General features: G+C 43.8%; 1 protein-coding gene across 2 annotated transcripts in view; it reads left to right on the top strand.

Moving 5' to 3' along the window:
* Positions 1-15,914, top strand: part of LOC133357558 (sucrase-isomaltase, intestinal-like) — a 341,356-nt gene that overhangs the window by 281,615 nt on the left and 43,827 nt on the right. For both annotated transcript variants that reach the window (XM_061575541.1, XM_061575542.1), the window contains exons 18-19: positions 12,704-12,858; positions 14,703-14,787. In XM_061575541.1, coding sequence (XP_061431525.1) covers positions 12,704-12,858; positions 14,703-14,787 — 240 coding nt within the window. The remainder of the gene's footprint in view (positions 1-12,703; positions 12,859-14,702; positions 14,788-15,914) is intronic.

The raw sequence follows: 15,914 nt of genomic DNA on the forward strand, positions 1-15,914 counted from the left end.
GCCCCCATGCGGCTCTTTGGCTGCCCCCATGCGGCTCTTTGGCTGCCCCCTTGTGACTCTTTGGCTGCCCACTTGTGACTCTTTGGCTGCCCCCATGTGACTCTTTTGCTGCCCCCTTGCGGCTCTTTGGCTGCCCCCTTGTGACTCTTTGGCTGCCCCCATGTGACTCTTTGGCTGCCCCCTTGTGGCTCTTTGGCTGCCCTCTTGCGGCTCTTTGGCTGCCCCCTTGTGACTTTTTGGCTGCCCCCTGGTGGCTCTTTGGCTGCCCCATGCGGCTCTTTGGCTGCCCCTTGCGGCTCTTTGGCTGCCCCCATGCGGCTCTTTGGCTGCCCCTTGCGGCTCTTTGGCTGCCCCCATGCGGCTCTTTGGCTGCCCCCATGCGGCTCTTTCGCTGCCCCCTGGTGGCTCTTTGGCTGCCCCTTGCGGGCAGCCGTTTAAAATAAATTAAAAGTAAATCTGAAACGTAATTTAACGTAAAGATAATGTATTAAATGTGTCAGGGAATGGGTCACTGTGGAATCTCTTGGTAGGGACAACAAAATGTCCAACAGTCCAACAGTATTTTTAAAGAATAACAAAAGGGGGGGGGGGGAGAAACAAAATAGACGCAGTTTATTCCATCACCTATTTTTGTTTAAGTCAGAATGTGCGTTGTCATCTGCTGTACACCTACTTGTGTACAAGTAGCTCTGCGTGTGATGCGGCTGTCGAACTTGTTTTGGTCAAAGACAAAAACAAACAAAAATGTCTCTTATTTTAAAGGTTGTCAACCCCTCATCTAGAGGGGAACGCTAGCCAGATGTTTTGTAAGATTGGAAGGGGTGGGATTACCCATACTTTACTTCACAACATGTGATCTGCTGTGGTGAACACATTTATACTACTTGGTGGATAGTGGCGGGTGGGTTTTAAGAATGCTCGCCCCCAGTCGTTTCAACTGTCACGCCAGAAGATCGAACCGAACTGGTGACCTCCAAGCATTGCACCATGGCAGCTTCCCTGATGTAATGAAATTTGCATATAATTCGCATTAATTCCAAATAACCAATCTTCACACGCATGATTTGATGCATCCATTGTGAGCGTAAGAATAATGTTTTAAGTGATTAATCTTTATGCGCCGTTTCTTTCCTAATGCTAATATTATATTTTAACTATTAACCTGAGGTGGTCAAGTCGTGAACGTTCAAGGCTGGGTACCCCCCATTTGCAACAGATGCCAGATTTATCAGAAGCAAGGAAGCGATGGGAAAGTTTGGTGGCAGATGGAATCGAGAGCTTTTGCTGTGATAGGGTCTCGTGGCATAATGGTCATGTCAGAGCCACTGAGCGGCCAGCACTGGAGACCGAGTTCCTAGGTTCCAATTCCAGCGTTAGTTGCCCATTCTTAAACTGGGTTCTCGGCTGTAGAAATGTGATGGTCTCATCCAATAACTGGACAAACCAAAAAAACTCAGAGAGGTGTGGCATTTTTGTTTTGATTTACATTCAGTGAACAATATTTTCAGGGCATAAAATACTAGGTTCCTCGTGTGACAAGTATTTTTAAAATCACTTTTTAAAAATCCATATCATCATCTGCTGGGATCGTTCTTTGACACAAGTTGATTCACTGGTAGCTGCAGATATTTTAAAGGAAATGACACGATGCTGAGAACTGCATTTGAATATAATTGCGAAGATGAATTTCAATCTATTGAATGGGACACACCGCTTGTAGAAGTTAGGACACTTTTACGTGGCGTTTCATGTAATAAAGCTTTAGCAGCAGATGTGGCAAATTGCATGTGTGTATGGTCCGGGAGTGTTTTTGTTTAGATGCTTTTCTTTCCCCAATCATATGCCACCTGTGCTTTTTGCATCATGTCATGATATGAAGACAATTTCCATTCGGTTGTAACGCCACAGTAGGTCATTCATCATAATTCTAAAGTCACTTCGAAAGGCCCTCTTTAACCAGACCAGGTGCACACTTTTATATTCATCAAAATAATAAATCATTATGCCGAGTAGAATATCATTCTCGTACGTGAAATTTGTCGAATTGAATAACTGAAAACTTTAACAAAATAAAGTAGTTTTTTTTGTGCAGTCATTAGTGATAGGACAAAGACCGAGCTCGTTTATATTTTAGAGAATGGTTTAATCACGACTTTTAGAGCCGAGCATCTCATTGTTGTTGGCTGTGTCCGGTGCGAAAAAAGTTTAACGTTTTACGTTAGTTTTACGTTGCTTGTGCATGTGTGCAAATATGCATTACAAGTGTGATATTTAAAATAATTTGTATTAAGAGAAGAACAAACAAATTTAGCGATCAGTCTTGTGCCATTATCTACCCACGGTTTTGCAGATGTTAAAAGTTTATAAAATGTTAAAATCTATGATGTCAATAATTGTATAGATGTATTCCCATGATCACGGTACTTGCAATGAATTCTTCAGAAGTTCAGAAGAGGTTCACAAATGCATTTCATGAGTGAAGCTCACTGGAGCTATCAGCTCTTTGGGGCCGTCCATAAATGACGTCACGGAACTGGGGGGGGGTCAGACATTTGTGACGATGTGTGACGAGGGGGGGGGGGTGAAAAATGTGACGTCACATAAAAATACGCAACTTTAAATAAACATAGACAACACGTTCGACTTAATTAAATAGACATTTTAATAAATGTTTTCTCCTACAACATCAGAGTGCAGCGGCACATTAAATACGCACTACAATGACAATAGTTTAAAACGATTTGAAGCATGTTTTTTTTTTATTTTGGGTGGGGGGGGGGGCAGAGCTTTGTGACGTCATATTTGAGGGGGGGAGTCTGACTTTTTGTGACGCCGTGTGACGAAGGGGGGGGGGGGTCAAAAATCGTCCAAAATCGCGTGACGTCATTTATGGACGGACCCTTATCCAAAGGGAGACTGGGCCAGTGGAAAATTGTGTCGATAAACTCAAACATTGCACATTGCGGGTTGCAAGGGGGGGGGGGAGAAAAATAAGGTGGGGGTGGGGGGCAATGTATTTATTTTAAAGACGCATGTACGTATTCTTTGGTTCTTTCGGTAAAGTCACGTATAAAGATAAAATAATAAATTAAATAATAGCATACGACGTTTCGATTGCAACACAAGCAATCATCATCAGGTATAAATGAAATAGCAACAAAAATGTTTTTCTCTAACCCAGGGGTCGGCAACCAAAATAACAAGAAGAGCCATTTCTTTCCAATTTGGTACAAAATTCAGTATTTCAAGAGCCGCAATGCATCTGAGTACATACTGTACATACGTACTCATCGTCAAGAAGCAGCCCGTAAAGAGCCGCATGCGGCTCCGGAGCCGTAGGTTGCCGATCCCTGCTCTACCCCCTCCCTCTCTCTGCCTCCGCCCCCCTCTGTCTATTTAAGGCCACCCCACAGAGACGATCTCCCTCTCTGTACCTGTGTTACTCTCTCTATATATCTTGGTGATATCTGCTATTTCATTTATACCTGATGATGATTGCCTGTGTTGCAATCGAAACGTCGTATGCTATTATTTAATTTATTATTTTATATTTATACGTGACTTTACCGAAAGAACCAAAGAATAATTCCTGCAGTCACGAAAGCTCCAAAATTAAGCATGTACATGTTTGTTGACCTTCTTTCGCACCGTACGTAGCCAACCATGCTCATCGGTGGTGCGGGTAATCCGCTGTCCCTTTGCGTTCCCTATCAAAGGATTTGGTTTACTCGCCAAACGCGTTTCTGTGGTCACGTGGCCACCGAGTCAACGACCCGCGGCGAGTGAAACGCAGCTCGGAATCACGCACACCGTTCATATACTTGAAAAATGTAGAGTGTTTGGCTGCTATAAATGTCCACACGATTGGATTAATACATTGATTGGATCAATACATTGAATAAGTCCATGGGCCCAGACCAAAAAAAACACTTATTAGTACCACCTGAGATGGCAAAGTCTAGTAATGAGTTTTGTAATCCTTCATGTGTTTGGGACATATTCTGATATGATAACCTTTGCGGAGTGGAAGCTTAGTTGTAGTTACCATGACTTTTATACCCATACCCTATGACAGGCGTTCGGAACGATGAAATGGGCATTATTACTGAAAGACTACCTAGACCAAAGCCAGTTAGGTCACAAACTGATCTTTATTGGTTTAAATACACAATGAAAATACAGGATAATAAGGACTACCATAGTGGTTCTTTCGGTAAAGTCACGTAGGTATAAAATAAAATAAATCACGACGTTTCGATCGCAACACAAGCAGTCGTCCTGTGGAACTGCTGAACCAGCGAGAGAGCTGTTACAACAAGAGGTTATATACGTGGCGATGGGCAAGCAAGCAAGGTCTGAGCTGGAAAGGAATTCCATCCACGGACGTAAGCACGTCAGTTGTGTTAATGGGGGAGATTAGGGAGAGAGGGATTAGTGAGGTAAGGAACTACTTGAATATTATAAACATTGAGATTCGCATATACTTAGTCAATGATGCATGTAATCTCATATATATCATTAGTGTGTATATGTGAAGAAGGTTACATTATTGTTGTCAAGCTCTGTGTGTACTTAGATGGTGTTAACAAGGGTAATCAAGTCCAGAATCACCACACTGTGTATCAATGTATACTACTACTACCACCACAGTAATACCATCAGAATCGCCACCCTGTGTCACTCATCAAACTGCTCGTCTATCTCGTCATCTGTCTCCCCGAGTTCAAAGTCAGGTTCTGGATCATCCTGCAGATTTTGGTTGCTGCAGATCTGTAACCTGCACATGCGTGTGCATGTCATTCCATTTGACAGGCACGTGCAGCTTTGCATTTTGCATCAACGCACACACTTGCATGCTAGCAGTTCCAAGACCACATCTGGTGCGGGTGGGTAGCACATCCAGTAAATGGCCAACTTGCCATAATCGTCTGTCCATCCATACTCAGTTGGGCTTGGCACCACAGGGTTAGCCTGCAGACAGCACTTCCAGATTGCTGCCTGATAGTTGACTCGTTGAACATTCATGAAGAGACAGCCTCTACATGGCGGCAGCCTGGCTGGACTCGACTTCTCCCTTTTTGGTGCAGAAGAGCTGGTAGCGCAGTTCGTTCACCTCACTGGTGCTGCTGTTAGCAACATACATGCGACAGGTGAACTGCTCAATTGTCTGGAACAGCTCATCACTCACATTCCATGACTGCCTCAGTCGACTAAAAGTCACTTAGCAGGAAGTGTTCTTTCTCACCATCTCCAGGGCATTCAGCTTCCCTCGAGCGGCGAATGCACTCACAGTGTCGCAGCCTGTGAAGGCGTGTAAGCCAATTAGGCTGTCACAGATGCTGTGTCCAAGTGACCTTGCCAGTTTGCTGATATCGACAAACCGTGTGCGGTTCTGTGTCCCACACTTCTGGTAGATGGGATAGGTGATGTCCTTCTGGAAGCCAAGACAAAGCACCATGACATCAGTGTCCTCAGCTGTGATGATAACTGCCTTTGAGCACACATTTTCTGCATGCAGAAGCAGATGGCTGTCAGCTCCTTCATGCGTGGAGTGCAGCTCTGCTACTTCCTCACACTCATCTTCTGCCAACTTGTAGCAGGTGTCCTCACAGATTATGTACAACACCTTGCCATGCAGCATATTTCTGTATCGTGGGAGTTTCCACTCTTCCATTAGAAACTTGATGAACCTGGTCTTGTTGGAGGGACTGCACAGGAATTTTCTCCACTGCTGGACGTGGTGTCCCCCTTCAAGGTTCTTGAACTGGAGAGCGGTGTCTGCACCCCAGTTCAGTCGTTCAGCATCTTTGATTGAGGTCTGTCGGTAAACATCAAAAACATAAATTCTCTCACTTTGTGCCCCTTTGTGGAGGACCTGGGTCAAGGCTGACTTTACCACCTGTGCAAAGGTTTTGTTGTTGCCATTCATTTTTGGACCAGGCTCATTCCTTCAATGATGGAAGTAGATGGGGTTGGGATGTCTTCTGCAGGAGACACATTCTTTTCAAGCTCTCTGACAAGTGCAGCCTTGTTTGTTTTTCGTAGGGACCCAACAGCATTTGCCAGTGCCCATGGCAGTGGGCCCAGTGGGTTGGCAAGGACATCCTTCATATTCACCTTCCTGCTTTCAGCCACCAGGATCATGTGGCTGAACAGGTTTCTATCTGCCTTCAGAACCACATCCTGCGCTTTCTTTCCATGTGCTGTTTTTGTGCTGATATTGGAGAATGTCTTCAGACTTTGCTTGGTCATCTTGTTGTGGAATTTCACAGATGGTGGTTCCTCAGCTAACCTTGTTTGCTTGAATACCTGGTAGGCCTCTTCTCCTATCTCAAGAGCTCTCAAGAGATCTCTGGTCACATCAGGTGGAGCCATGGTGCCAGTGGAGAGGCTAATCAGATCTGTCTTATCAGGGGACATATGATTGATACAGTTATTCTCCATATGGTCAATGAGAGACTGGACATCTGCTTCATCTCTCTTGATCCTTGGACCATGTATATCTGGATGGGACAGTTTGGACCTGCCTTGACCTATCAGGTCTTTCAGCTGTCTGAGGTACATGCTTCTGTATGCAGGTAATATTTAGTCACAGCTCCTGGCTTCAAGCTGAATCCCTTTGTCCCTCCAGCTGTTTGGGTGTCTTTGTTCACAGTTTCTTCTATAGCTTGGTCAACAGGGATTCGAACAAAGTGAATAGTGGAGCCCAGTTGGACTGAGAAGCCTCCTTCCATGAATTCCGTGTACACATCTGGATGTGTGATGGGCAGCTGAGACATATGGGCTTAGTAGTAGGGGAGGTAACGTGCATAATTAATCCTATCATTAGCGAAGCACCATGGGATTATTTCTGGAATGATTGCCAAGTGTAGCATCCAGTCTCCCCCTCTGGATGCTCTGATGAGCCCCAACAAGATATCAACCATGTCCAAATAGGACATCCAGAAGGTCGACAGGCTGCCGTTTCAACCTCTGAGGAACTCGCGGTAGACTTCAAACAGTTCCATGATGCGTGTACATGAGCTGTTCTCGAGGACCTCCTTCAAAGCGGCTTGTGAGACTTCTTTCCTAAGGTTATCAATGGTCATCAGTGTCTCATCCAAGAGTTCCTTCCAACCAGGACAGGAAACCATTCCATGTCAGTCGCATGAGAGCCTCATACGGGAGTTTGTGTAGTCGCACTGCCCTGCTGTACTTGCAGCCATCCATAACACCAGCAATGGAGCCTTCTGCGATCATGCCAGACTCAATGCAGAGGTCTCGGAGTCCAGAATATTGGAAACGCCTTCTTGTTATTGCCAGCAGTGTGCAGATGGTGTGCAATACCCCAAACTCGGCATTCAAAATCTTATTTAGAGAAAATCGCAATGCCAGTTCTGGCATTGTGATGCTCGTAGCAATCAGATTTGAGAGTTATACTTGTCTTCTCCCTCTTATTGCCATGACAACAAAGTAAATAGCCATATATGCCGAAGCTAGACATCTGCTCCAGAGAATAAGTTTTTCAATGATATGCAATTCAACTCGGTTATTTCTTAAAATGCGGAGACAAACTGCGATGAAAAATGCTAAAAAAACGCTAATTTAAGGTTTTGTTTATTTTTAGTAATCAATTATTACCAACAACAAAGTTATTGGTAATAATTGTGTGCATGTTATGAAATTTTACAATTTATAGACGCAAAATATAAAAAATATATAAAATGACAAATTGAACAAAAATCATTAGTTTTGCCTGTCGTACCTGGCCTTAACTAATAATCTTAACAGGTACATTAACAATGCATTGAGGGTAAAGTTAGCACTTTAGATAGCTTTACTGAACAGAAATGATACAGAACCACCAGTACTTGCCTCACCTGCCAGTAAATGATCATGAGCAAACAATCTGCTAAAAACAGAAGGAAAACAGAGAGCGCCAATCTCTTCCAGACTTAACGAAGTCACTGAAATTGAAGAACAAGCTGCGAATAAATGCAAGAATATGTATGAAATACATCCCTTGGGGACAAAAATCAATTTCGTTAAATATTTATTGTCTTAATTAACAGCAGAGGTGTTGGAATGATTTATTTGTAACGTCCGGGCAAATAGGCGTGATTGCGATAGGTGCAAAAACAGGTTTCCTGCGAGAAAAATTAAACAGCTGCTCATTTGGAAAGGTTATCATGTATTATTTTACTTATGTTGGCGTAACAAATAAAATAGCACTCTTGAACTTTTGCCAACTTGGGTGATACCGATATTCTGGTCTGGCCCAAGGACTATTTGTTAAACACAGAATTAATGATTCATTAATCTTCCAGCACTGATTAGTGCGGCCACTTAGGAAACACGGTGGGCTGAGATGCTGTTGCTACTCCGATCAGTTGAGCGTCCCTATTATATTATTGGACGTGCGCGAGCACACCTGAAAACCTCAAATGGCACAGATACGGAGCGATTGGCTGCCACTACGGAAAGCCTGGGTTCAAATCCAGGGAAAGCGAGTCGCCTGTGGGTAAACCGGATTCTAAACTGTCGTGAGTTCATGATAATTATTATTTCCTACATTTGATATTCAAGACATTCTTATCGTGCAAGGCTATCCTGATGGTGCGGTGTTTCACAGACAAGCTGCAGTGTTTGGCAATGTTACTGGTTGTGATCCCAATTCAGTCATTGGCAGCAATTTTTTTTCAAGTTTGGACCGTGACACCTGCACACATGGCCCACTACCTTTATCAAATAACATCGTAAAGTCCTCTGAGAATCAGACAGTGCAGATGTGTTGCTTAGTACCCCACAATATAATCCAGGGTGGCCACTGACTTCAAAAATTGCACTTAACCATTTTTCTTTTTGGTTTCTCATTTGCAATGAAGCATCATATTGCAATGACGTGGTGCGCTGCAATTTCCAGCGTAGAGGCCCCCTCCGTACGAGTCCGAGAGAACAGGATTTCCACAAAGTTGATGCATTACCGAGCAAAGAGGGCAGGGAATCTGAATAAATCTCACCGCGGGCCATCTGTCACTGAACCCGTCTTCCATCATCGTGGCCCGGCCACGAGGCTGTGTGAATGTCACGATTCAAGTTGAGTCCGGCGAGTTTCTCCCCCCCCCCCCCATCCCTCAGGTCCTTTTTTTTCTCTAAAAAAAGTGAAAGTGAACGTAAAAACATCTCGCTGTCTTTTGAACTCTCTTGAAACTGAGTCACTGGATATTGCGGTATTTGATCATTCGGTGGTTCCTCCCCGACTCAATCAAAACCTTCTGTCTCCAGACTCTCGAATCATCCAATCGTCAGATCATCTCCCTATTCTGCCCTCCTCTTTTTAAATCCTTTATATTAAGTTCGCTTGCTTGCGTGCTTGCGTGCTTGCTTGCTTGCTTACGACCGTGCAAACCTTTCGGTCGTTTTTTAACCCACTTCCCGTGATCCAATCGAGCTGACATTTTGCACACAGACTCGTTGTGCGAGACATTTAATGTTCGTGAAAAAAAAATTCAAAAATTTTACACTGTTTAGGGAAAACAAATTAAATATTTAATTACCAATTGCTTTATGGTGGCAGACAATCATCTGACCCATAGGTGGCAGCCATCTCAAGCCAGAGGACGAGAGGACTCTAGCCGCCACGCATATAAAGGATTTATAGTGAAAAACTTTGTTTTTACGGGTTATACTTATTGTTCATTTATCTACATCCATCTCTCATCTCCTTCTGTCTCTTCGCTCCTATCTCCTCAAGTATGGATGCATTCTCGGTGGCTATCCCTCTAATCCGATGTTTCTGAAACGTCTATGGCCCGCGGGGACCACCTGACCGATGTAAACATTTCCACGGACCACCCAGCCAGCCCCCCATAACGCATTCAACTTATCTCTCTAAATACCAGTTATACAAAATAATTAATATTACTAGAATATATATATTTTTTTATTTTAATCGGTGGCATATAGATCTTAGAGTTAGGATATATTCATCTGGGTAGTTTATGTAACTTTATATATATATATAAATTTCGTGAGTAAAATATTAATTAATGTCCAAAACAAAAGAGAAAAACTTTGTCATTATTTCTGGATCAACCTCCATTTGCATCCCCGCCCCGTGGACCACCTGGAGGACTGACACAGACCACTGTTGGTCCAGGGACCACAATTTGAGTGCCACGGTGGTGAGATGTTAACTACCTCGCCTGGTATACAGAAGGTCATCGGTTCGACGCTGACGCCTGTATATATGGAGTTTGTGTGTTCTCCCTGTGGTCACGTGGATTGTTCTCCGGCTCCTCCGGATTTTCCCTCCACATTTAGAATAAACATTCGTTTGGTTACATTATCCCCCTAATCCCCTTCTTCCCTTTTTTCCCCCTCTCCTGCAAATCTTCTGCTCCTGATATTTGCCCCTGATGGTGGTGGTTAGGAGGGCAGTGAGGCCTCAAGTGTATATAGTAGGTGCCCTACTTGAGGGCGTCACTCCGAACTGTGGTTCCCTCTTGTATGGCTGCGTTGTGTTTTTGAATTAAAAAAAGACATTATCTTTTGACGAAATCAAAATCTTTATTTATACTGGAGAAATCCGATGAGCTATTAATGTCTTTTTCACAGATGTCCAGTAGTAAAATCACCTGGGGTTCACCGAATATCATCAAATCTCAGAAGCAGAGCTGGATTGAGCCTGGAGAGTGCTTGCTTCAATGGGTTGACCACCAAGTATTCACAGCTCTTATGGGCCACTGCTGTGATACACTGTGGGCAGCAAAGGGTAGTGCTGCCACGTTTATGCGCCCGCCTTCACCAACGCAGACTGAGCGTGTGAAGGTGACAACAACCCCCAGGATCAGAATGGTGTTGGGAGACCATCATCCAGCAGTGGATTGACAAGGAGGCTGCTGCATGTAACTGAGGCCGTTGAGGCAGGAAAATCTATTTTTAAATCCTTTATATTAAGTTTGCTTGCTTGCTTGCTTACGACCGTGTAAATCTTGCAGTCGTTTTTTAACCCACTTCCCGTGATCCAATCGAGCTGACATTTTCCACACAGACTCGTTGTGCGTGACAATTAATGTTCGTGAAATTTTTTTCCCAAAATTTTACACTTTTTAGGACAAAAATATTATATTTAATTACCAATTGCTGAATGCTGCCATGCAATCATCTGACCCATAGGTGGCAGCCATCTCAAGCCAGAGGACGAGAGGACTCTAGCCGCCACGCATATAAAGGATTTATAGTGAAAAACTTTGTTTTTACGGGTTATACTTGTTCAAAGGAGACCTGGATGCTTACTTTGGTGGCATTTAAAATATATATATCTTATCCGGCAACATCAACAGATGTAAATAAAAATAAAAACTCTTGATGGGCTCCCACACAATGAACACAAGCGGCAATAAAACACTTGAGACAAATAGCTGATGTGAATCCAGTTGAAGAGCTTCTGTGCGCCCGGCATTGGGCAGCTTGGCTCTACGGTGTGTGCTTGCGAGACACCTTGCATTGAGCGCAGCAATCTCCTCTGCCGCGTGCGGTGACCTGCTGCGTCGTTTGCCACTATTCTGGTGGGTTTTTTTTGTTGTTCAGACCGATGCAAGTCTGACACCTAGTGGAATGACCGCGTGGTTTTATTCAAACACCGCGTAGGTTTTCGCAGCTGTGCTATACCGTAGAGCTTCTCCGATGGTTTATTTTTTTTTGGGGGGGGGGGGGGATACGTGGTTCCAACCCAAATACAGATTGGAGAAAAAAATTATATTGGCAGTTTGCATGTCGCGTGGATTATTTTCCGGGTCCACCGGTTTTCCCTCCACATTTAGAAACGTGGTTTTAGAGTATTTGGCTGCTACAAATTTCCACTTGATAAGCCACTTTGTTGAGCAATAATTTGTGACAGCCATGTCGCTTCTGAAAAAGAGCTGTGGAGCTCAGTGGGCCTTACCTGGTCAAAATAAAAAAAAGTTGAAATAGCTTATAGAGATGCATGACCCAATGTGTATTCTGATAGATGTGTATTCTGATAGATGTGTACACGATGGCCCTTTTTGTCATTCCACTGTTAGAAGAGGATCTCCCCATATTATTTGTGGCCAGATCGCTTCTGAAAAATAAGCTAATCTAGATTTGAAGTTTTCGTGACTGCAGGGATCCATACTCTTTGGTTATTTCGGTAAAGTCACGTAGGTATAAAATAAAATAAATTAAATCACGACGTTACGATTGCAACACAAGCAATCATCATCAGGTGGGAAAACCAGGGCAATATTTTTTTTTCTGAAGTGGGAGAGAGATGCCGAGGTAAGAGGTTATATAGGCAAAAAATTATGTTTTTGCTGTGGTTTTCCTAGCTGATGATTGCTTGTGTTGCAATCGAATATACCTACGTGACTTTACCGAAAGAACCAAAAAGAAGCAAATTTTTTAGTCGGCTTTACCTGGTCAAAAAAATATTGTAAAACATTTTTTATCTTTTTCGTAATGTTCTAACCTCTCCTCTTCTTTGCACTTGTATTGTGTGTCGTTGTAATGTTCTGACCCGCCCCTACTGGACATCTGTAAAGAAGAAAAAGAGCTCCATCGCTTATCGGATTCCTCCAGTATAAATATTGATTCTGATTCCGATTGTTACTCGCGAACAGCACCACTTGCCCCCGAAAGTCTGTTGAGGCTACACGGGGGATCTTTGTCTTTGTCGCCCTCTCTGTGTGTGACCGAGCAGCACCAGGACCCGGCGTCGTTCGGCGCCAACTCGCTGCTCGTGAACTCGTCAATCTCCGCGCTGACCATCCGCTACACGCTACTGCCGTACCTCTACACGCTGTTCCACCACGTGCACACGCAGGGTGGCACGGTCGTCAGGCCCCTCCTGCACGAGTGAGATACCGCACCATGCACGCACCCACCCATCGGCCGATTGGCACAGTAAAGGGGCACAGTTGGTGGTGCATCTGCCTGTCATCTCAGTCAGTGAACCCATGGCACCTACTTCGACACTTCACGTGGCCTCAAAATGCACCTGGCCTGGCACAGGCGCCGTGGTGATGTCACCGTCATTTAGTGGAGAATCGTGGGTATTAGTGTGTGTGTGGGAGACTCAGCCTCAAATGAGTACCTGGTTGCTAGTGTCTAAACTTCGCCACAAGGGAGACGAAGGCGGTCGGGCATGGTGCTGGCCACCCACCCCCTCGTGTGCTATGCCGGCCTTCATAGGTGCTCCCTGGCAGCACTTGCCCCTAGTTGGAGACAGTCGCCTTCCAACAACAACGCTCACAACAATTAGTGGAGCGCCAGGCGGCTAAAACACAGAAAGTTGGCAGAGTTGGGAGCACAGTTGGTGCATCTGCCAGTCATCTCAGTTAGGTGGGAAAACCACAGCACCTGGGTTTGTTCTGTGACCTGCCAACCAGTCTTCGACACTTCAAGTGGCCTCAAAGTGCAGTTAGAATGGCACAAACTGCGTGGTGACAGCACTGTCACTTAGTGGTGAACGACGGTTGTTGTTGTGTAAACCATCTACGTTATGAGAATCCTCGTTTTCTCCATGCATGAGTGAATCTGTCACATGCAAAGCTTACGCGTTCCTCAGTATGGGATCATTCTGATTGGATGGCACCAGGGACCTATGGTTTTGATGATACAATCGTTTTTATTAAACTGAATACATTTGCAGATATTCATGGGATTTGTCATGAAGATGTTCATGTCGACAGTATAGCTTCCATGCTCTGGTGATACTCTGCTAAATTGTACAACATAAGGTCTACAATAGACTAATTATCATTGGGTTTTTCGGTCACGTAGGTAAAAAATCCAATGAAATAAATGAAAACAACTATTCATTAATTTTTTACCTACGTGACTTTACCGAAAAAAAAAACAAAGTGTATGAATCCTTGCAGTCGCGAAAGCTTCAAATCTAGGATAATTATCATTTGTTTTTCAAATTACTGTATCGTTATGGAGTTGATTTATATATACATCTTATTTCATGACAAAATACTTTTGAAGTAGAAACAAGAGGCAAGTAAAGTAAAGAATGCATAGCTATATTATACATTATAGTTGCTTGTTCAATGATGAGCATTGGAAGACTAACCGCTAGGCAATGCAAAGAATGAATTGCAGTTGAATGAAAACAATAGTTTGAAGTGATCTCTATTTGTACTCTAAATTCAGCAATGGACAAAAACTCACAAAAATACATTTACAAAGTTATGGGATATTAACATGGCAGTAATTGTCAATTCGTAAACATAAGAGGGGAGTCCTGTATGTTTTGTATTAGATGATTAACAATTAAACCCTCCCGAGTAAGATTAGAAAATTGTGCACACGAAAACAATGCTAATCAGCCATGTGCCGGTTTAATTAGAGCACGTGACTGACAATCAGAAGGTCGCAAGTTAAAATCCAGACTAGGGGCTGACTCAACCGATCAGACTATGGGATTGATAAAATGATTAGCGCTGTGTGGGACTCCAACAGTGATTGTAGTATAGAAATAACTTTTTCCTACCCTAGGAAATGTGGAATTCCTACCACTGGCTCAAAGCCGCCGATAGACATGAGTGGCATGATTTATTGTTGATTCAACATACGCTTGTCTGCTGTCTAACTGCATCCTCCGTTGTATATGTGGAGACACAGAACAAGAGTTCTGAAATGTGTACTCAATTCACTCCGGTGCGTCTTCTCTACATTGTTTCACATTTACCCAGGTTTCCGTCTGACCAGGAGACATGGGGCATTGACAGACAATTCCTCTGGGGTGCCGCTTTCCTCATCACCCCAGTACTTGACCCGGTGAGTGAGTGTTGGTGGTATTCGCCCATTGTATTCATTTGCTTTGTTGTATGCCTGGCAGCGACAAAAATAACAATCTTGATTTCAGTTGACATTGTGGCAAGGAAATAAGTGACGTGAGCCAGTCCTTGGCGTGAATGACCTGACAAGCTTCAATTCCCATGAGGACAGTGATGATGGTGATGATGCGTTTTCATGGTGATGATAACTACCGTGGAAACGCTAACGATGTACTTACATCCATGCTGGTTAATTATACTCGGCGGGTTTTCATCAGGCTCGGAGATGCAATGTAGTTTGTATTTGGAGATAATTATTTCCCAGTGCAGGCCCCCCCCTGTCAATAATGGAAAATGCCCCCTAATCAGAGCACTTGGCAGTGTCTGTAAACAATGGGCAATTCAATACAGTGGGTGGCACACGATTAGCAGAGGGATTGATTCAACACAGTGGGACAACAATTGGACAGCTGTGATGAATAGCATGTGCCTTTAATGGACCAATATGATGCGGGCGTTAATCCTAATTAGCTGATTAATTGTTTATTACGGGGAATATCTTCCAAAATCATGAAAATTGCTGGTTCATTTATCACTTATCATAATAATAAATAAATTATGTGGCTCGCTGTGACAATTAATGTCACTCGTTAAAAATGTTCTAAAAAGCATTCTGCCAAATAGAATTTGTTTGATGCAGTCGTGCGATAAGGCTGCTGTGTACGAAGCGTCGAAAGGCAGATTGCGTCAGGACAAGTTGCGTTGCGCGTGTTACAGACGAGGTTATAGGAATGGCTCTATCATCGTGGCAATGAAGTAATGGCGTTCCTTCAGTATCATTAGCATTGTTACTAATTTCCCCAGGATCGGTTGTACAATTTGATATCTCTGCGTTACCGATATGTATCCTTGTAATACAATTTGTATATATATTAACATAAATATTGGGATTTCTGCCATGGAGTAGCAAACTGGACTTTCAATCCAGGAGTTTTTTTTTGCCTGGTTCAACTCTACCGGCTCAGCAGTTAGAACTGTGGGTGAGTTTCACGGAACTCGCCGTCTCTCTCCACCGAGATGTATATACACGGACGCACTGGGTCGCGTGTGCTGGGGCAGTGGCCCTTC

The sequence above is a fragment of the Lethenteron reissneri genome, chromosome 58 (assembly GCF_015708825.2).
Source record: "Lethenteron reissneri isolate LAM-NWPU_2019-01 chromosome 58, ASM1570882v1, whole genome shotgun sequence".
Classification (NCBI taxonomy): Eukaryota; Metazoa; Chordata; class Hyperoartia; order Petromyzontiformes; family Petromyzontidae; genus Lethenteron; species Lethenteron reissneri.